At 40.1% G+C, this 22,426-nt stretch overlaps 1 protein-coding gene across 3 annotated transcripts in view; it reads left to right on the top strand.

Annotated features, from left to right (window-relative positions):
* Positions 1–224: 224 nt before the first annotated feature.
* SRPK2 (SRSF protein kinase 2) overlaps positions 225–22,426 on the top strand; it is a 142,739-nt gene continuing 120,537 nt past the window's right edge. For 2 of the 3 annotated variants that reach the window (XM_027890077.1, XM_027890078.1), the window contains exons 1-2: positions 225–361; positions 482–566. In XM_027890077.1, coding sequence (XP_027745878.1) covers positions 346–361; positions 482–566 — 101 coding nt within the window. In that variant the 5' untranslated portion in view covers positions 225–345. The remainder of the gene's footprint in view (positions 362–481; positions 567–22,426) is intronic. The other variant, XM_027890075.1, reaches the window with a different exon arrangement.

Raw genomic sequence — 22,426 nt, forward strand, 5'->3', positions numbered from 1 at the left:
CGCTGCTCCCACCACAGCTCAAAACTTGGGGAAATCCATTCCCGTTCGGCCTGGCAGCCCCACGAAGCCGCCCCTCAGGGACACACACACACACAGACCCGCGGCGAGGCCGCCCCTCAGGTGCGCCCGTCCCGCCGCCACCTGCCGCGCCCCGCCCCGCCCGCGCCTTTCCGGCCGCGGCCCCGCCGCGCCTGCGCAGCGGGGAGGGCGCGGGGCGGCGGTGCCGATGCTGCCGGACGGTGCTGGCGGCGACGGCACCGGGAGAGGGATCGGGAGCGGGGCCGGGAGCGGGACCGGGCGAGCCGGGAAGCGGCGCGCCCGCCGAGCAGTGCTCGGCGCGGGGCGATGAACTCGCGCAAAGGTACCGCGCTGTGCCGGGCGGGCGGGCAGCGGGGGAAGCGAGCGGTGTGTGGCGGGGGGAGGGCTGCGCGGCCGCCGTCGCCGCTCACGCCGGCTCCCGGCTGTTCTGTTCTCCCGGCAGTGCTGGCCCTGCAGGCCCGCAGGCGGCGGCCCAAGCAGTCCGCGGCGGCCGGCAGGAGGGACAAGCACTCGGCGCCCCACAAAAAGTGAGTACGGGGATCACCGACCCGCCGGGACGGAGCCTCTCCCCGAGCCCCCTCCGCTGCCCGCCCGTCCCTCGCGCGTCCCTCCCGCGGCGCCCGGGCGGGCGGTCCCGGCCCCGCCGCTCCTCGCACGGGGCTCTCGCCTCCGGCGGGATAGGCGGCGGCTCCCCCGGCCCGACACACCTCCCGCCCGGGCCGGGCCCTCCAGGGCCGTCCCCAGCCCGGGCGCCGGGCTCAGCATCCTGCGCGCCGGGCTCAGCATCCTGCGCGCCGGGCCGCTGGTGCCCCGTGGGAACCTGCGCCGGCCACTCCGGCTCCGAGAACTCCCGGGTTGTCGGGGACCTGCACAGCCCTCGTGTTCCTCTAGGTTGAGCTCCCTCCAGTTCTCTCATCTTCGTGGTCCTCTTTCCCTGTGCTTTCTGTTCCGAGGTTTCTTTCTGGCGGCATTGTCCCATCTATGGGCAGTCCTTTTCTCATCCTGCTCGGTACCATCAGATTATTTCCCCTTCCTAGTTGTGTCTGATTGCCAGTGACAGACGTTGTGATCTGTTTTCCCCCTCCCTGTCTTCTGCTAGCCCTTCCTGTTCTTGTCACTGTCCAGTGGATTTTCTCATTCTCATGATACCTGTTTTCACTGAACCACGAAGGAACATCTCTATAGTGTTTACGCTTCACTCTTTTTCTGATTTTGTATTATTTAATTTTTTGTTCCTTGTAGGATTACATGTGTCTGTCACTAATTTTTACTGTTTTATTCAGTATGACTTTATTGGTGACTCACAAAGTTGCCAGTAGACTTGTCTTTGTTTCTGTTGCTTGGGGATCCAGTTTACCTGCTTTGGTTTGACAGGAAAACATAAGTCCTGATGTCACTCATTCCCTTCTCCCAGTGCTTAGAACTGGGAATTAGGGTATGGCGAATATATGGACATAGGTGTGGTGAGGTAGAGACATTGCTATGGCAAATATGGCAATTGATTCCAAGGGCAAGGTCTTTTCCTTTATGACTTCTAGTGGAAGAAATAGTAATACATCTGCGACTGTGAAGTGTTTAAGGTGTTTTTTGGTAGTTATGATGAATGGGCTTCCCCCCCCCCCTTTTTAAGATGGGTAAAGATAATGTATGATGAGTTGCTGGTGTAGCAGTGATCAGACTTTGATAGCTAACTTTTGTTCACATCCTGTTCCCCTACTGCTGTTTCCTCCAGCACTGTATGAATGCTTTCAGTTGTTTGAATTTGAAGTTATTGCAATGGAAACAAATTTGCTGTGCAATATATGTAGCCATTGATTCTCTTGTGTCCTTTTGGAAATTCAGTTTATAACATTGCATGGATTTGTTTTGGTACTTTTAAAATGGAAATAGGTTAAATTTCATTGTAACTCTAGGTTCAGAATTATTTTTGTAGCTTTCAGTCAAGTCTTAACCACAAGGTTATTAATAAACTTCTGTTCTGCTTAGGTGATAGAGCATTCAATACACTTCTTAGTGGGGCTGCTTTGGGATGTCTTGCTGAATGAGTTTGTTAAAAGTTTGCTTTCACAGACACTTATTAAGCACAGAACTGGTACTCTTTGTGTTTGCTGAAGAAATTGGCTACTGTTAAGTCGGGCTGCACAGTCAGTAGCTGGCCATTTGCCTTACTGAGTCGGCATTTCCAGATGCAATGCCCCAGTCTGTTCAGTACCCTCATGAAACAAGTGGTTTTGCTGCAGTAGACAAGAGCCATCTCTTCATTTCTGCCATGTATGTTTTCTCTTCGAACCACTTTTATGCTATGGAGACCTCCTACTCTTTTTTTATGCCTCTTTAAGAAAGCAAAACTCCTTTCAAATTTTTAAGTCTCCTTGCATATGGCTAAATAGTTGAGGCCCCCAAAGTAGAGTTAGCCCTGGACATTATTTCAGAAGACAACATCAGCAAAAGTCTCTCTTCTGTGCTGTTCCTAGCTTTGCTTTAAATTCAACTGCTACAGCATACACTAGTGTTCTAGAGCCATATGGTATCTGTGATGCACATCAAATGCACAGTAGCTGCAAGTGAAAATGTTGATTTGAGAGGTGGAAATTCTATACTGGAAGTTCCCTGTAGTGTTCACTACATGAAAACTGTGACTTATTTTTGAATCTGAAGCTGGTTTTTTTTTTTTTTTTTAAACTGTGGTTCTGAGAAAGACTCCTCTGCCAGGTCATAGCTTTATGGAGCAACTTCCATTGTTGCTAGTAACAATGTGCTTCAAAGGAACTGCAGGATTCCTCTTTTAGAATTGGCTAGGAGAGTTATATTGTATTGTGGCTTACTTACAGGCCTTTGTTTGAAGAGTATTAAGATGATGACACAAGAAGAAGAAAAAATTATAGTACACTTTAACACTGAATAGCTTTTTGTCTATTATGACTTTAATTGCTAAAGAAGGCTGTGAGATTGGTCCTGTAACGGCTCAGTATTAACCCCTTAAGTCAATGATGGGAACTGGTGGAGGTGAATCTGTATGTTTTGTGTAATAGGATGGAAAAATAAGAAAGTAGAAGCTAAGTGTCTCATTCTGAAGAGAAAGCACTTTGTCTTAAATTAAGACTATATCTATGATTGCATGCAATAATAAACTCTATTTGGGATGGCCTTACTTTGAATTCAAACATCCAGGCTACTGAAATAGAATAATATTCCACTTTATTAAGATAACAGCACTTAATTTTGGTTTTAATGGGTGGACTTCAATGTGGTGTGTGCAAACTACTTACCTATCGTTTGAGTTGGACAAAAGATTAATCCAAATGGTTAATTTGGGTCCTCTGGGAATTATTTCTCCTTAAACTGGAGATGTGCATTGAGAGAGCTCTGTGAAGTAGTGCTTTTGACAGATGCCTGAGTTTGTGTAGAGATAAATTTGCTTACAGATAGACAAGTCTGTTTACTGTCCTTTACTTAGCATTAGGTAATGGGGCACTTATAAGCACTGGGGCCTCAGGTATGTCTACCTTTTACATTCAGCAGGATAGTGGGCTCTTGTTTGTATTCAGACTAGTACTGGCTTCAACTGGAACAAACTTCTAAGATACTTTTTTTGCTTGACCTTATTTCCAAGTGAATATGACAAAAACCAAGTGAATACCCACTTAGAGATTTGTCGTCTTTAACACATTAGCTTTACATTTTTATCCAAAATTAAAAGAAAGCATTCTGTATGTAAAAATATCCAGATGATGATGCGTGGACCTATGGAGAGAGGATTCTTTACTTCAGTACAAGTGTATAAATCCAGATACCAAGATCGACTTTTCAGAATTCAGTTTTCTTGTGGAGTTTGTTTTTTGATTTTGTCTTTAAGCAATACTTTAGAGCAGGTGGGAGAGACCACATGATACTACTTTGTAGTGGTTAAGTGTGTAAGGTAACAAGGGAAGTGCCAGGTCTCTGTCCTGTGCACCTCCAGGTGACTGACTTCTTGGGCCCACAAGTATTGTAGAGCTATCAAGGTTTTAGATATATGACTTTACTGTGCAATCTGAAATGTGTGAAAACCATTCACTGCTTTTGTGTGTTAGCATTTCTCTACCACAATGTTTTTCAGCAATAAGTTTTTGGTGTGTTTGTTTGGTTGGTTTTGGTTTTGTTTGTTTGTTTTTGAAAAAAACCCTATCTATTAGATAGTTCCTGTGCCCATGGTTATTGCCTGAATGTATTCTGTTCACTGACCAAAGGCAACAGGTAATCCCTCTTGGGCTTTCTCTATGACAGTGACCATAAACTATGACAGTCTGAGGTGGTCTTGTATTTTTGAATAGGAGTTGTAGGATAGGTTCAGAAGGATAGAATCCAACGTTTTGCCAATATGTGGTGAAAGCAAATGAGGTGATCTCAGTTCTCTACTGAAGAAAGGGACAGGTCTGTTAAAAGTGGAAATGTAACTATATAGCAGTTGTATTCATAATTGTTCCCTTTTATTATTAGTTCCTTCTATTGTGATTCTACCAGACTCTTGCCTTTGTAATCTAGCCTATATTTTAATAATCAATAACTAATTCTGTTCTAATTGCCTGTGGGGACTTTGGGAATGGTCCCTGTTTAATTAGACTGGTTTTTTTTTAAAAAATTTTATTAATATTTGAAGGAATAAAAATTGTCTCTTTACCTGTCATTACAGTTCCAAATATTCATTTCTTTAAAGTACTGCCGGTTTTATGTATTTGAAGTGATAGCCTTTGCTTCCTGGTTTTCCTAGCAACACTTGGGTTTTTTTTTTTAATCTCCAAGACCCTTATCCTTGTTTTCTCATTTTGCACTTTTAACCTGTTAACAATTATAGCATATTGTAAGAGGAGTGGTTCTGTTTGAAGCTGGCAGAGCTTTGGCAGCAGTCTTTTTCCTGTGTCCACCTTTCTAACCCAGTAACGTGCCTTTTAGGATGAACTCTGCCTTTGGAAACTATTGTATTTGGATGGATCTCTGAAAATGTGCAAAGAAGGTATGGGGAGAAGTGGCTGGAAAAATAAGCATAGTATAATAAAGCACATCTTACAGAGCAGAATTGCAGCTGTCTGTGTCTGAGCCTAAGATAACCATAGAAAAACTTTCTGTGTTTAAAGGAAGACATTCTGAACAAGTCCTTTGGCTGAAAAAGGTGGTCTAAATTTCAAGGTGAACCTCTGTAAAGGTAGTAACTGTTTGCATTTTCTGTGTACTGCTTTTATTTTAGGTTATATGTTTGGAAATCCTAAGATTTAAACAGTGTGTGTCTAAATACCACATATTCTGGTTTTGTCTGGCAAAGCAGACTGGCAGACTTTTGACTTTTTCATTGATGTCCTGCATAATGAAGTCATGTTCTGCTAGGGAAGCCTCTTTGAGTGTTATTGCTAAAGGAATCTTGAGCTTGTTGGTTAAAGGGAAACTGCTGAATAGACCCTGGTGAAATAATGCTTCTTGACAGTATTGGTGCCTCACTGTTTTTTCCTCAACTGAAGCTAGTCAATGAAAAGTCAATAATTTGAATGTAGGAGCTTAAAAGAATCAAGGGCTTCAGTTGCCTTGAGCTATTGTCAATGCTTAGTTTGCAGTTTTCTAAAATGGGAGAATTCCATAGTTAGAGGTCAATTATATTTTCCTATCCCTGAGGAAAAAAAATTAATATCTCTATTGTTCTTGTCACAGCGATAAAGGGCAGAGCTGTCCAGCTACAGTATCTATACCTTAAATTTAATCAATTGCTTACTACTTTTCAAACTGTACTAAAATTACATTGGTTTTGTATTTGTGTTTCTAAAGAAAACTCTCTCAGAACACCTTTTTTCCCTTTGCCTTGGTCTGTTTCCTGTAATCTCACCTCTCACTCCAGTCATTTCTCTGTTTAATAATTGTTTGTCCCCTGCTTGCTGCCTTCCTGTTGTTGATCATCTGTATGTGATGTTACTCCTTCATCACAAACTGAGAAGTATATATTTGTACAAAACCATTATAGAGGAGGTTCTTAGGTAGTTGCATGGAGTCTGGAGACGGGTATGATGGAAGTGCTGCTTCTATCCTTTAAGAAGGATAAGACTGGACACTTGAACCATTGGTAATTTTTCAGTATGCTACTGTCAGTGCAATTCGATTTTTCAAGTCCTGTCAAGTAAGTTTGTCCTAATACAGAATGACCCACTTGTGTAGTCATATCTAACAAATGTTTCTGGCACCCAGTGATATAATACTGGCCTAGGTGTGTGTTTGATCTAAATTAGCGTGGCAGCTCTTAGATTTTCAAGGTCACCTCAGTAGATCACTTGCAGCATCTGATAGTCTGCATAAGCCCGGCAGTATCTGTGAGCCTAGATCCAAACAGGGTGATCTAACTCTTGTGGCACCCTTGTACCTGAGGAAGGAGCTGTGAAACTCGAGTTAGCTACTAAATCCAAGTGCACTGTGAATCAGTACAGGTGTGAGAAGAGCTTTCATGAGCCCAAGAGCAGTAAGGTAATGATGACGGAGTGGAGAAGCATTCCAGGGAATGCGAGATACTGAAGGAATGGGCATGCCTGAAATGCTACTTTTTTTGTAGACTTTGATGCCATCTGCAGGTCTTGAGTTTGATGTCAAAATGAGCCTGGGATTTAAAGTTGTAAATCTTAAATTCATATTATTTCCTCTGTTGCTCTGAACAAGTAACTTTGTTTTAAAGTTTTTGTTCTCATGCTTATGTAGTAGTTCAGTAGTTTACTTACCTGTGAAATAAGAGTTAGATGCCTGAGGAATTTTAAGCTTATTATTTCAACCTGCCATGTGCAAGTGTCAATCACAGGATTATAGGCCATGCAAGGCTTTGGTGTGTAAGGGCTGGCTGGTAACTTTACATCTCTTTTGTAGAATAATAAGGAGCAGCAGAGTGATGGAGTTGGAAGGCAACTGGTTAAAAGGGAAGCGTTGCTTTCAAGTTTTGCTAATACACAGGTATCAGCATGCCAATTGACTGCTGCCAAGTAACTCTGAGTTACAAAACAAACACGTGGTGATTTGGTTAGAATGAGGCTGTCTGGGTCATTAAATGATTTTTCTTTTTAGCATAGCAGTCACAATTCAGCATTTTTATGAAAGAGAGAGCCCTGAGGAGATCAGAGGCTTAAGCTTTCTTTCAAGTTCTTTTTCCTGGTGTCACAAGGCACAGTATGACAGATCCCTGTTGCCAGAATCTATTCCCAGGTGAATGCTGTAAAATTTTAGCAGTGTCAGGGAAACTTGAGTAAGACCAGGAGCTTCATGATACTGATATGAGTTCTAGCTCAAAAGACTAAAAATTATCTTGACAGATAATAGGGCCTGATATTTTTTTTAAGGTAGTCTGTTGCTTCAGGTGACCTGTTTTGTGTATTAGTAATATGGTGTTTCAACACATGTTGGTGTCCAAATCCATGATACTGGTTCTAGACATTTGATCAAATTCTACTCGTGCTCTTACAGCATTGCCTCTCTTTTTTTTTATATTAATTAGATGTTTTAATTTTTTTATTCATGTGTTTCCCAGAAATTTTTGCTGTATAGCAACTTGTAAGTGTTGGATTGTGTCAGTGTTGTTGAGAAGATGACACAGTGATTTTGGTAGTTGCTTCCAGCACTCTGCATTTCATAGAGGCACTCTTTAATCAGGAATGAGCAGTCCTGGGAACTGGGAGCTTTGTAATGAACTGGGTATTGCTGTTGTGGGCAGACATAATCTGGGCACATCAGCCAGTCAAGGCTCTTGGAGGAGCTGGGTGTGAAAACACAGTGTGTGAATCTCAAGTGGACTTAAAATGTGAGATAGAGTTATGAAGAACTGGGCTGAGCCTGCCACTATAGTTTAAATCACCAGGTACCTGTTACGTAACCACTTTGGTCTTTAATATGGATCAGTTACTTTTAAGTATTGCATTCTCATTGCTAAATCAAGTTTAGTAAATCCAGCTACTGAAGACTGGGTTGAAATTATTTATTCAATACACAATACTTTTTTTTCCACAGTTGTCTAAAACAAATGTTGATGAGAATTGATTATTTTATCTAAAAATGTTGATGCAAAGCTGACAAATTTTATTTATCCTGTTCTTATTATTGAGAAATAGCAAAACTGTATTTTCTAATGTTTATTTCTGAAGCCAGAAAAGTCGGTTTTGTGTAGTGAGAATATTTGTCTTGGGAATAAAGATGCTGTTCTTTTAAAGTGATCATTTTGGTCTAATTTTGTGTTTCCAAAATAACTCTCGCTAGCTTGTCTCTCACAGGGTGACATATCTTGTCCTAATTGTAGCATTATGAAAACGTGAGATAAAGTGTAAGTAGATCAACCTCCCTTCTCCTCCATTTGTACCTTCTCTGCAACAGCTCCTTGTCTTAATCCTCATCTTGTGCTTTGCCAAGCTGGGGAAAAAACAGTATTTTTAAAAGCTGCAATTAAAAGAAACATTAAAATAAACCACAGCTAAATACGTACATTCAAGCAAAAACACAGATTTATTTTGAAAGTTTTGCTGTTTTCGTTAGAGCTTTTTCCATGCATCAGTGTCTGGTGTGTGGAATTCATACTATACATCGATCACTGGTGATTGACCTAGAAGGTAGTTTGGATGGTAGAATTGGGACAGGTCAATAGAGTACATTTATTTTGGGGATAATATTCCATTGAACCGATTGCTTTTGTTTTAATTTTCATTTGTTGTTTGAAATAAAGACACTTGTATGCAAGATTTCATCTATTTCGGGAGGACTCACAGGAGAGAATGCGGCAATCTAAGGCTAATCGGATGCAATGGTAAGTCTAATTTTAAGACGCATTTGTGGCCATTATGTCCAAAGATAACAAGTTGTAAACTCAGCGTGAATTTACCATACTAAGCAACTGAGCAACTACCAGATAAATTTGATAGTGAAATTTTGGTTGTTAATTTGATCCATCATTTTTTCTGGTAAATTAGATGTTTTTTTCCCTATGACTCCATTCAAAGCCTTGACCAGCAGTTGCACATCTGCCCTGTGGGCTTTGCCACTTCTTGTTTGCTACTTTTTCAGTATCACAATTCCTGAATGTTGCTGACCTCTTTTGTAAGAAGGCCTTGAGTCTTCCATTTAATTTTGGTGATTTGCATCTTTTTCCAGCTTCTCTTACCTTGGATTAGCCACCAGTAGTGCCCACCATTATAACACTGCTGAGGACACAAAGATGAGTGTGCCAGAGCTGCTAGGGGGGGTTGCAGGAAGACAAAAAAATGGATTCTGGAAATAAACATTACGTAAAATAAAAGCTCATTACTTTAGAGGCAGCAGGGCTGCAGTTTTGGAGAGTGCAATGATAAGTGTATGGTACAACCAAAGGTCATCACCCCCATTAGAAGAGCATGAGTGTGTTGAGGTTGTGAATTCAAAGTCATTTAAAAAATGGAGAAGGAAAGTTACTTCCCCTGACCCCCAGTCCCCAAAAGACTGTTGACTTTGTATGCAATAATTCTTATATGTCATCATTTATAACTATGGTTATTTTTCTAATACTGCTTGTTTTTAGGATAGCTTCTCTTAAATACTGACATGGTATGACTGGTCATAGGGAAGTTATAAATAAAGTATCTTCAGATACTGTAGCTGAGTTTATTAATACTGCAGCAAACCAAACCCTTAAAAGTATTTTAGTATTTTTATAACAGACTTTAATTCTGGCATATATTATGGTAGTACTGTGTTTATGTACATGTTGTAAAGACTGAAAATAGTTAAAATTCTAGGCCTCTCATAATGGCTTTGATATTCTGTCTTTGCAAATGACGAAAAAGGAATGCAGTAACTTGGGGTGTATACATGTAAAAAGGAATAATTCAGTCTTCTAATTGTGCCACAGTCAGAATCAAACAGTTTGATGTATTTGCATTGTTATGTTATCTTCTTTCCCATTTTAGATAAATATGTCAAGCAGTAAAGTCGCTTTAGAATAACTAAGAAAAGGGTAAAAGAAAGTCCTCTCATGATGGTTTTAACACCAAAAAGTTAATGACAGCAAATAATTATCTTTTCAGTTTATTTGTGCAATGCAAAGATTGCTAAAAATCACTTCATCTGATTTCTTTAAAGAAATTGGAGTTTTTTTCTGGAGGACAGAAGAATGTGACTGAGTTTTTAAAGTGGAAAGGGCCTTTATATATGCTGACAGTGTCTCTCTAATTCCAAACAAGTATGTATGTGATTAATTATGGCAAAATAATGGCAATAATGCGAGAGTTAGCAAAAACTTAAAGAGCAAACCAGATCACGTGGGACCTCTGAGAGTGGCTCCTTAGCATCAGGACATGATGGACAAAGAGAAGAGAACATACTTGTCCTGTTCATTTATTCAGAGTGTTTTTGAGACGTAGGGATGTTCATATGCAAGAGCAATGGAGATAAATGTGTGCCAGCTTCTTCCTAATTACAGTTCACAGCCCGAGGTAATAAGCTGAATTGAAACTGCGCATGGTTTAAATTACTGTGTTAAACTCTGAACTGTGGTGCACCAGACACTGGCATGTTTGATTTAGCAATGATTGCTGCAAAGCAGCAATCTACAGCAGGAAGAAGTCTTAGTTCTCAGAGTCTGTTTTTAAACCTTTGCTCAGTTTTGTTCCATAGCAATATTTCAATTTTGTTGCTGTAAAATTTACATTGGTAATAAAGGAGATGTTTGAAAATAACATCGCAGAACTAAGAAAAAGATTTTATTGCTTTTCATTGTTTTTATCTTTAATCAGTTTTTTTCTCCAAAGTTTGTGTCAACTCTGCCAATATTTTACTTTTGAGAAAATGTGTATGTTATACTTCATATTTTGTAGTTGATTGGCATTGGTATAGGTAATAAGGAATAGTTATGTGTGTGTACGTACATAAAATATTGCCTTTACATAAGAAGCTTTAATTTGGGAGTATTTAAATACCCTTTGAACATAAAGTCCCTTAACAGTCTGCAGAAGTAATAGTTTCATATCAGGAATGAAAGTGTAAACCTTTATTGTTCCAAGAGAGGCTGAAAACAACAAAATAAGAAAAATTGGTCCCCTCTGACTTCTTTATCCAGTATTATCACCTTTCTTCACTGGTTTGCTTTTTGTGATGTTCTCATGAATGCATGACAACATTACAAGCAAGTGAAATAAAATGGAGCAAGCTGCCTTGCTTCTGTTTTAAGATTATGGTTTCCTTCAAACTGAATTATCATAGATAATGTGGAAATAAAACCTAATCAAAAATTAAAAGCATGTTAACTCCATTTCACAGCATAGAATTTAATTTGGGGTTTTATCAGCAGCAGTGGAAAGCAGCAAAGCTTGGATTTGCTGCCCATAAATGTATATCCAGATTATCAGAGTGAAAAGTCAGTGAGCATGTAGTGACATTGCCTTATCTAAGCAGATGCACATGGATATGGTGGTGGGTGCTTGGAGGAAGGAAATAGACAGGGCATAGCCAGAGTAAGGGGACTATAACAGAAGATGGAAAGACCGATTTTCAATGTAGGGTTTCACTGATGGGGAAAAAAATGTGCATGCGCTTCAGTTGATGTGAGCAAACACCCAAAATGCTCAAGTAAGTCTGTGCAAATTGGAAATGGTGACTTAGTGAGGTGAACAGAGCACGCCTCTGTGTGTATGTTTATATAAATAAAATGGCTTGCTATTTCTCTTCCTAGTAACACAGTGTCTTACTTACAGGATGATAAATTCACTTAATTCTGAACTCAAGAGTTTCCTTTATGGAGGCTGGGAAGGAGGGAATCCAGTGACTGTTCTGGCTGTATGCTTTCTCAGCCTTAAGTTCTTCCCTGCCTATCTCCTGTGTTTGCAGCATGATCCTCACCCACCAGCTGCTGAGGTGTTTACTAAAGCAGCTCGCACCTGTGTGTTTTCCTCAGGCTAAATAGCTACTAATGGATCCATCTGTATCTGCTCTTCCAAATCTTGGAGTCTCTCCTCACTACTTTGTTGCATCCAGGTTTCAAGAGAGGTTGCTATAGAGTCTTAAAGGTCCCATCAAATAATTATTGATGGTTGAATTACAGTGATAATAGTATTTTTTTCAAATTGCTTAAAATTATACATGCCCAGACTTCATAGTATCTGCACTTTCTCAGGTGCTGTGCCTACCCTTCTGGGGTGTATGGTTTCATTTGGAGAAGGGAGAGATGTGGCCTGTCATCAGCTTCCTGGTCCCCACTGGGATGTATAATATGACGTTGATATTGGTAGCTTCTTCTCCCTCCTCATTCTGAAATTCATTTGAATAATTTTTATGTGATTCTACAAGTTGTTTCTGTGCTGCCATGTAAATCCATGCTGCAACCCATGTCAGGCCATCCAGATTTACTATATAGTGGTGTATGTTCGATCAGTTTGGTGCGTGTTCTTTGCCCTCTGTGATGGCTCTGCCCAGCTCCCAGGCTGCAGTCCTGTGGCCAGCAGCTGACCATTGCTGAGGTGTTTATAATCCCAGGTCTCTGTCATCCTGTGACTTTCTAGTCCTCTACAGTTGCTCCATATCTTTAATCCCTTATGCTGCATTTTATTCCAGCATGTTAAATAGTTCATTTACACGGAATAATTATTATTGCTGTGTTAGTTCCAGATATATCTGTAATAGGTGCTACACTGCACAGCTGTACAAAGGAAAGGGATAGCTGAAACTAAGTAGGTAAGTAATTTGGTTGGTGGGCTGTTGCTCTTCAATGCTAAAACAAATCTCCATGTGGCCAAGACATGGAGGTTGATGAGTCCCAAGGCTTGTGTTATGACCTTAACACAAAGCCTGTGGCCCATTACAAAAAGCAGCAACACTGGTTTTTATTGGTTCTACGGTCTTGCTTTGTGTGATCCCTGGTGAGGAGCAATCACTGTTCTTTGTTCAGGTAGCCTGGGTGCAAATATGCTGAATACATAAAACTAGTGCCATTCTCTGAACCTTACTGCTGCTCAGGTGATTTTTAAAGCTTGCAAGAGGCAGTTAGGAAGTGACCAGGCATAAATTTAGTGCTGATCTGGTGATGGCTGAGCGAAGGTGCATTCCTGACCTTTTTCCAGGAAGATGGATGACCTTGGAATTCAAAAGATGGTACTTAAATCAGCACATTTGAGAAAATATTTGCAGAAATTGTAAGCATAAATTTTATCAGAGAAAGGGGCTCTTTCTGTACCTTTGAAAAATTTCAAGAGGATTAGCTTTGAGTTAAGATTCCAATCCAATCTGCTTTGTTTTTACAGAAGGTCTGGCTGTTTTATTAACATTTCAAATTATTTCCTTGCTGGGAACTGCAGCAGGAGGTAGTGGGAAAATCTGGGCTAGTGGGAAAGTTCTCATTTGCAAATCAGCTTTGGAAAGACCTTTGAAGGTTGGATCTTGTAGAAATAGTATCTTAAAATATTGGTGGCTTGCAGAGAAGTTTTTGGTTTTATTTATATTTAGTGTGTAGTTATTCAGTACCTCATTAGAAAATTGTTATTTCTTCTCTCAAAAGAACAGTTGTACCTGCTGTCATGAAAGAAGCTCTAGGGCTATTAGGTATAAGAGGACAAAGCTATGTAGCATTGTGTGTTGAATAGACTTTTTAGCTAAAATAGCTGTAAGGGCTTGGGTGCATTTTCAAAGTATGATCTTCATTATAGAAATACTTTGTGTTCTAAGTTAGATCAGAAATGTGGCAGGAAATAATGGAAAGATCTTTTGAGTATTTTAGAGAATGATATTATAAGCAGAAGACCTTCTGGTCTATATATCACTTCAAGGTTAAGGAAAAAAAAATTTTTTTTTCTTTCCTGACTGTGATACCAATAAGTCTATATATATAATGTGGAAAAAAAAAAGTGGTGGAATAACCAATCTCTCTCTAGGTGTGTGTAAATATATATGTTTATGAGATGTGCTGTAACAATACCAATTAGATAAAGTTTAAAGCAGGTAATACCAATAAAGGAAAGCAAATGTAAAGCAGATAATTCAGTGTTGTTACATATTTTAGAGTGCTGCATACTTAGAGAAACTAGATTAAAAATTTTGGTTGTGTGTGCATTTGGACATCCATGATGATATCAAACATCTTCTGTATCTCACCGACACAATAACCTTGGCTCTCTTTTCATGTGCTGTGGGTACTGTTCTCTACTTTTCACCCCAAGTCCAAAGTGTGCTGACTTCTTGTGCCCTTGAAGTGGAACCTCAGTGCCTGTGCTCTCTCCCGTTCTTCAATAAACGTAGCCTTGTTTGTGAACCCTGCCTAGCGCCATGCTGGACCTCCCTTGCTGAAACTGATGGGCATCTCTGTGAGGATCTGAACTTCTCCTGTAGCTACTGCCCACCTTTGTGTGATGTGCCAGCTGGGCAGGAAACATCGTGCTTGTGGTTACAGCTATGGAGTTTGATTTGGGCTGGTTGCTCAGCTGGCAAACAGGCCCTCAGCAGCTGGACAAGCCAGATGGAAATATGGCAGTTGGACTACACTGACTTTGGGCAGTACTAATAGGGTTGGGTTTTTCTCAGAGAATCACAGAATCAGGTTGGAAAATACCTCTGAAATCATCCAGTCCAATCTGTGACTGAACACCACCTTGTCAACTAGACCATGGCACTAAGTGCCATGTCCAGTCAAACACCTCCAGGAATGCTGACTCCACCACCTCCCTGGGCAGCCCAATCCAATGTCAAACCACCTTTTCTGTGAAGAAATTCTTCCTAATATCCAACCTAAACTTCCCCTGGCACAGCTTAAGACTGTGTTCTCTTGTCCTATGTCTAGTTGCCTGGGAGCAGAGACCTACTCCCACCTGGCTGTAACCTCCTCTCAGATAGTTGTACAGAGTGATAAGGGCTCCCCTGAGCCTAAATAACCCCAGCTCCCTCAGCTGCTCCTCACAGGACTTGTGCTCCAGACCCTTCACCAGCCCTTGTCTGGACATGCTCCAGCACCTCAATGTCTTTCTTGTAGTGAGGGTCCCAGAACTGAACTCAGGGCTCAAGATGCGGCCTCAGCAGTGCCGAGCACAGGGGAATGATCACCTCCCCGGTCCTGTTGGCCACACTGCTCCTTATGCAAGCCACGATGCCTTTGGCCTTCTTGGCTACCTGGTCCCACTGCTGGCTCGTGTTCAGCCAGCTTTTGACCAGCACCCCCAGGTTCTTTTCAACTGGGCCGCTTTCCAGCCGCTCTGTCCCAAATCTGTAGCTCTGTGTGGGGTTATTGTGGGCAAAGTGTAGGACTGGCACTTGATCTTGCTGAACCTCACACTGCTGGTCTCGACCCAGCTGTCTAACCTGTCCGGCTGCCACAAAACTTGTAGAAATTTAATAGCTCAGAGGTTTCCATCCATATTTTCAAAAACAATTGTATGTGTTCAAATTTGATTAGTTTTATTTCCAAGAGTACTAAATTCACCACCACTGAATGGTTTGGAAACAATATTGCCAACTGTTTGTTAATTTGTCATTAAAATTTAATTATTATGTTTTTTTGTTTATTAGAAATAGGGACATAGAAACAGAAAGTATTAAAATAACATAGTCTTGTCAATCAGCTGTTACTAATGCTGCATAATAAACACCTGTATTTCCACAAGATACCAAGGATGGCTGTAATCTGAACAAAGAATAGGTTTATCTTTAATTGTAGGATTCTTATTTTGTGTGTATGTTGGTTTGGATCAGAATGAGCCAGCGTGTGCCCAAGTAGCCAAGAAGGCCAATGGCATCCTGGTTTGTATAAGCCAAAGTGTGTCCAGCAGGACCAGGGCAGTGACTGACCTCCTGTGCTCAGCATTGGTGGTCACAGCGTGAGTCCTGAGTTCAGTTTGGGGCCCCTCACTACAGTAAAGACATTGAGGTGCTGGAGCTTGTCCAGGGAAGGGCAGCAGAGCTGGTGAAGGGTCTGGAGCACAAGTCCTGTGAGAAGCAGCTGAGGGAGCTGGGGTTGTTTAGCCTGGAGAAAAGTAGGCTCAAGGGACACCTTATTGTTCTCCACAACTACCTGAGAGGAGGTTACATCCAGGTGGGTGTGTAGGTCTCCTCTCTCAGGTAACAATTGACAGGACCAGAGGAAATGTCCTCAAGTTGCACCAGGGGAGGCTTAGATTAGGTATTAGGAAAAATTTCTTCACTAAAAGGGTGGTCAGGCTGCCCAGTGAAGAGGCTGCCCAGCGAAGTGGTAGAATCACGATCCCTGGGATCGTGTTCAGAAGGCATGTGAATGTGGCACTTAGGGGCATGGTTTAGTTGTGAACACAGTGGTACTAGGTTAGTGCTTTGAGGTGATGATCTTAGAGCTCTTTTCCAACCTAAACAAGTTTATTAGTACATGAAATAGCAATGAGAAAGCTGTATAAATACTAAGATCTTGTCTAATTTGTTTCTTTTCTTTTACAATTAAGCCAAACTTGCTAGCAAAAATGTTTTGAAAGTTGTTTTCCCTTATATTAGGACTTGTTCTGCATTCTGTTTTCTGTATTTAAGGCACTCAGATCATCTTGACATTAAACATATAACAGCAAACCTACAGTAAACTGAAGACCAGAGAGATGGGAAACATTTTCCAGTTCTCTATTTTGTATTCAAGAAAGTGAAAGAAGTAAGCTTTACAAATAAATTTCAGTAGTGGTACTTTTTCTGTGAAATTATGTGTTTGGAGAGTTATTCAATACTGGGTTATTACATAACATAAACCAAATTATTTTATCATACTGTTTCATTCTGCCCACAGAAATAATTTTATTTTAAGGAGGATGTACTACTCAATTCTATAAGTAGTCCTTGGAAATTTCCTTTGTTTTGGGTGGAAAGTGGTATTTGAATTTTCTATACTGGGGAAAAACTGTATCTCATGGGTTTTCAGAAACTTATTGTAGATGTTGACGTTCTCATGCTGGCTTTTATGATTGTTGAATATTGTTCAAACAAGCCGCTAGGTGGCAATATCAATTAAAAAAATTCCAAGCCATGCAATTAAAGTCGTAATCTAAAATGGGGCAGTAAACAGTAGGTTTGATTAAAGTGAAAACATTACAATTTGTCATATGTAAAATTTTCTTGATGTAGAGAGGAGGGCATCTGCCAGAGCACTTGGTATGGGTGATTTTACTGAGGACAGCTGGGTTTTATTTGTCTGGATACAGGGGAAGCATGGTTTTCACTTTTCTATGTCTGCAATATTTGTTATGCATTTTAAAAGGTGAACTATTATACTAGTTCTTGATGAAATTTGCTTTAACCTACTAATTAGAATAAATTGGGTTGTGTGTCTGTGTTACTTGAGAAACAAATCCTCGCTGGTGTGAACATTAAACATTTAAAACTAGTTAATGTAAAATCAGTATGAATTTACTTATGGCTGTGGCTGAAATATTTAATGTGTCTGTTATGAACAGACAGTTGTTAATGGATGTGCTGATTGTATCTTCTTTGGTGTAGGTGCCACTGCACAGCACACAGTCTGGTTTTGTATGTGAGATAGACTGAAGAGACTTGTCATTAAATAGCTTGTGAATGCAGCTTAGCACATACAGAAACCGTATCCTTATGTCACAGGGCTTGTCTTGTCAGAGATATCCAGTCCTTTTATTTAGATATGTATATCCTGGGGTTTTTTTTCAGCATATTTATTGAGGAAGCTGTTGCTGATGTTCCTGCTTAGGAGCTGTTTAAGCTTATATTGGTGTCCTGTTTGGGTTATTAATTTGGGAATACATACAATGAAATTGCTGGAAGGCAGTAACAGTGGCATTTCTGCTTGACTGCAGTTTTACTGGAGCTTCTGTCTGCCTACTCCATCCTGCCTCTGTCACTCCATGTGCATTTTTGAAACATCTATGCAGTATGCTGTTCTTTTGTTAGGTTTAATTAGGGTGTGATAGCCTATCTTCCTTCCTGCAGCATTAATTCTTTGGGGTTTATTCCCAATGCTTTGTGCTCTCAGTAATGGGTGCGTCACTAACTCTGCTATGGTTCTTGGATATTTTTGAGGAGGTAGGGCTGACTATTGCTTTTATACTTGGTCTTTATTTTGTTAGGATTTATAATCATTTTATCAGGCAGTGGCTAGAGGAACTAATTTCTGTTGGAGTGATTTATGTTTTGCCTTTCTCTGTCCTTTTTGCCTGCTGTGTGTTAGGGTTTTGCAGTGACTGTGCTTCTCAGTCTTTATGTCACGCAGTTTCTCCTGATCTCTTTCTGGTGGGCGTGATAGAGCTGAAGCATTCCCTTGAAGTGCTGTTTTCCCAGTGGAGTTGAACATACTTAATTTGACAGTCTTTGTGCCCAGTGAACTCTGTCATAGACCAGGCTGGACTGCTTGTCAGGGAGGTTGTGAGTGGTGCTTCATGAGGTTGGTGGTAGTGTTCCCTTAAGTTGCTGTATGGAGGTATGTGAGGTCTAGGCAAATAAGGATCATGCCTGTTGGATTTTTTTGTTTGTTTGTTTCCTTGTTTGCTTTTCTTTTTTACAGGTTTGATTTAACTTCAGTTCCTTTTCCATTTTCTTTTAAAGATAAGTTAATTGCATCCTACATGGTGGTAAAGTCACTGTAACGTGATTCTGTGCATGCACTGCCTCTGAAAGTGTAGACAGTTTGGTCTTGCTGCCTTACAGTAAACATTTGTACACTACTGGGACAGAAAGGAAATATTTCCAAAATTTTATTTTGTGGTAAGACCTATGCCTGTGGAGTCTGCTGCTATTAAGGTTTTTATTAAGTTTAATAATTCATAGTTTATGCACTGTACTCTTAGAGGCTTCATGGTTATGGTCTGTCTTAGGCATAAGGAGCAGTAAAGCCACATCAATACTGTATCTGGGAGAACAGAGCAGGGAATGTAAATGCTAAAATTCACTTAGAAGGGGAATATGAGGCGAAATGAGTTGGGGAAATACCGTTAAAGGTGTTTAGACTGACCCAGAGTCCAGAGCTGACTTTCTTGCAATATTTTTCCTCTTACTGGTATTCACTGTTGCATGTTTCTGTAGGTGAAATATTCTGGTTATGTGTGAAGTGGCCTATCTTAGTGTAATATTAAGGTGTGTTTTCTGTGATTGTGTCAATTTGGAATCCTGGTGGTATTTCTCCAGTTATTACAAAGAAACGCTTATAATTCTCTTAGCTGTCATTTTTCTTAGGGTGTGTTGCAGCCAGATATAATGTTGTAATTTCTGCTTAACAGTTTTTCTTCCAGGTGTGGCATGTACTTTACACAGTGGGTGTCCCTGCTCTCCTGGCAGTTTTGTTCTGAGTGCTTTGCTTTCTATGATGGTATGGTGTCTGTGTTACCACAGCCTTACTGTGTCTGAACCTTTCCAAATGATTCTCCTATAACAGTTTTCTAACACTTTTCTGTGGTTTTTCCATCTTGTTGTTGCTCCCTTCCCTCTTCTGGCAGCTCCTGGTTCTATAGGGACCAGGACAGACATGACACAAACTGAACAATACTTGTGCTTCAGTGTCTGTCATGCTTTCCTTGTTGAGAATTTTTTTCTAATGTTTGAATGGTCCTTTGTTGGATTTTTTTTTTTTTTTCTGAGGGATCCCATTAAGGATCAGTCCTGAAAGGCTTTGTTTCTACAAAAGCTGGGTCTTCTATTACTGACTTTAGCTGGGTTAATCACTAAGCAGGTCCCTGGTCACAATCAGGTCTGGGAGAGCTCTTTTTCCTTTGGAAACAAGAATCCTTGAATAAGTTAAAAAAGCCCCCCACAACAAAACTCAACAGATGGACTGCTTGAACTACCTGCCTCAGCAAGTATCCTATCAGGATTGGTGCTCTGTAGACAGCCCTGTGTTTTTGTCTAAGGGACATCAGAAAATGGGATGTTTTGTGCACTGTTTTTTTTTTTTTCCTGCCTCACATGGTGCAAATGTCAGCTCTGTTAAATCCTTTCATTGAAGCCAATTCTAACTTTTTTTTTGCAGTTCTTTCCAGTTTAAAGTTTTTATTTTTTTTTCTATGCAAATAACAGTTTTGTTATTTATCCCTTCTGCTTCTTGAAGATAGAGTAAATTCTGTTGGTGTGCATTTGATGTGTCTCCCAGTGACCCAGCAGAACAGGACCTAGTTTTGTGTCTGGCAGCAATGCAGCCCTGGGGAGCAGGGACAGCAGGTTGCTTCTGTGGTGAGGGAGATGGGGGTTCCTGGAGAGGAGGAGATCCTCAAAAGCAGTAGAGGTTGAACACACAACATCCAAGCTCATTGATCCATTGTTTCATGAAAATCATCAGAAGTGCTTAAAATAGTTTACTATTTCTTCCTGTACTTGATGATTTGTGCTCAGGAGATGCTACCAGGGTGTGTGTGTTTGCAGTCTCTGAAAAAAAAAAAGTCTTTATGGTTCATATGTGTTCCAGGGGCTCCTTAACTGTGACCTGACAGGCAGGGAAAACAATTTGCAGTGACTTCGTAGAAATAAAATAAACACCAAGTTGTCAGTAAGTGTTGGTGGTGGTCTGAGAAATTTTGAAGGATGACAGTGGTCTTTGCTCCAAAATCTTCTGAGTCCATCAGCTGCCTGTGTGGATTTTAATTCCTCTTCAGTATTACATGCTTTTGAGAAATGGGATCAGCAAAGCTTGCATCTATTTTTGGTAGCTGCAATACAAAAACATTTCTTTGTGTCTTATAGGACTATTTTCCTTACTTTTTTTTTTTTCTTTGAAAAAGAAAAGCAAATGCAATGCAGTTTGGCTGAAGGGAATTACATGGCTCATTTAGTTAAATACTGAATGCAAACTACAATAGTGTCTCTATTTTATTGTGGTTTTGTCCTGCTACTGCTGTCTCAGATTTTAACAGGGAAATTATTCAAGTAGCCTAGGCCCAAGATCTTGTCTTGAAAGATAAGCAATTTATATGCTACACAATCTCTGTGTTCCCCTTAAATTAAAATTTGTTTCCATTTGTGTTCAAGGATTTATTTGTTTACAAGCTATTTTGTTTATTTACAAGCTATATGTTGAATTTTACTTAGTTTCTCTTGCAATATAAGGTGATTGCTCTGTCAAACATGAATGAAGTTTGACATATAAAGAGCTGTGTAAATGATAAATAATGTTTAAGGAGTTGAAATTGAAATTTTAGCTGGCAAAGCAGACAGTTATCAGTATACTTAAGAATAATCTGAACATGAGGACAAACTGAAATAGTAAAGGGAAGTCAGTTCCACCACCACCATAAAATAAGCTGCTTCTTTTAGCAGTCTTTAGACTATTTTTTAAAATTTCTCCTTTTCTTGTTTAATCTTTCCACAAAGGTTTGGCAGTCCTATGGGAGGAAGCAGAACATTAGCCATCAGTTAGTATTACAACTCAAACTCCACACTTGGGTTGACTTTTTCCTACTTCTGTTTGTATTACGTGATAAATAAAATCAGTCAAAAATGCGTTATTTAAAATCTTTCTCTGAAGTAGATATTTAGTAGTTTATTATTAGGATGATGGGGAGTATATAATAAAAACGTAACTGTCCTTGTTACTGCCATAATATAGTATACACAGCCTGATTTTTCTCACTTGAAGAATGAGGAACTTACATAATATTCTACTTCGAGGTGGGTGAAAGGTCCCAACTCTTGTACTGTTCAGATTTTCTGTGAGCGCTTTCCCCTTCTACAGTGAGGTTTTCTTTGAACAAAACTGTTTGTTCTTCAGTATAGAAACTACACTTTGTTTTGGTGGATTTAAGAGCCAAGAGCACACTGGCTTATGCTTTTGTCTAAAATAGTCTGTGAAGTAAATGAGGTCTCACTTCTTCATGCTGTGGTAGGTTTAAAATTCTATTCTAATTTGCTTTAAGCTGCATCAGCTAATGTAAATGAATCTCTGTGTTAGCATGTTGAGGTACTAAGATGAGCTTTATGTGTTAATAAATCCCTTGATGTGCATATAAGTCAGGCATAGACTCAAAAATAGTAGTAAATGCTCAAATATCTATTTTTGTAAGTGCAAAATACAGGTAGTATTCCAGAGAAGTCAAGAGAGCTTCAAGATCTTCCAGGGACCTAACTGATTTTGGAAGCAAACTACCTTTTCACAACCAGTCTTTAAACCAAATCAGAAAGAGAGATGCTTGAAAATGTATTGGATTTGCCCTCTGGAATATCCCTGCTTTGGGCAGGTGTCCTGTGTCAGGAAGGGGTATCAAAAGAGTATTGGAGAAGCTTGCAGTAACTGGAGTAACAAGGTGGTGGGGGAAAAAGGGTTCAAATCACAGAAAATCAGGATCCATTAATTATGCAATTTGATTATGACAGAGTTCTTGTGATTAGTTATTTTTGCAGGTATTTCTACCCAGTTCAATTTAATTTATTTAGTGAACATACTGAAAATCTTAATATGTTAACAATTTAAAAATTTAATTCAAATCAATCATAATAAATA

Source organism: Empidonax traillii, unplaced genomic scaffold, assembly GCF_003031625.1.
Source record: "Empidonax traillii isolate 1590-97213 ecotype Southwest subspecies unplaced genomic scaffold, ASM303162v1 scaffold277:size2070623, whole genome shotgun sequence".
NCBI classification, from domain to species: Eukaryota; Metazoa; Chordata; class Aves; order Passeriformes; family Tyrannidae; genus Empidonax; species Empidonax traillii.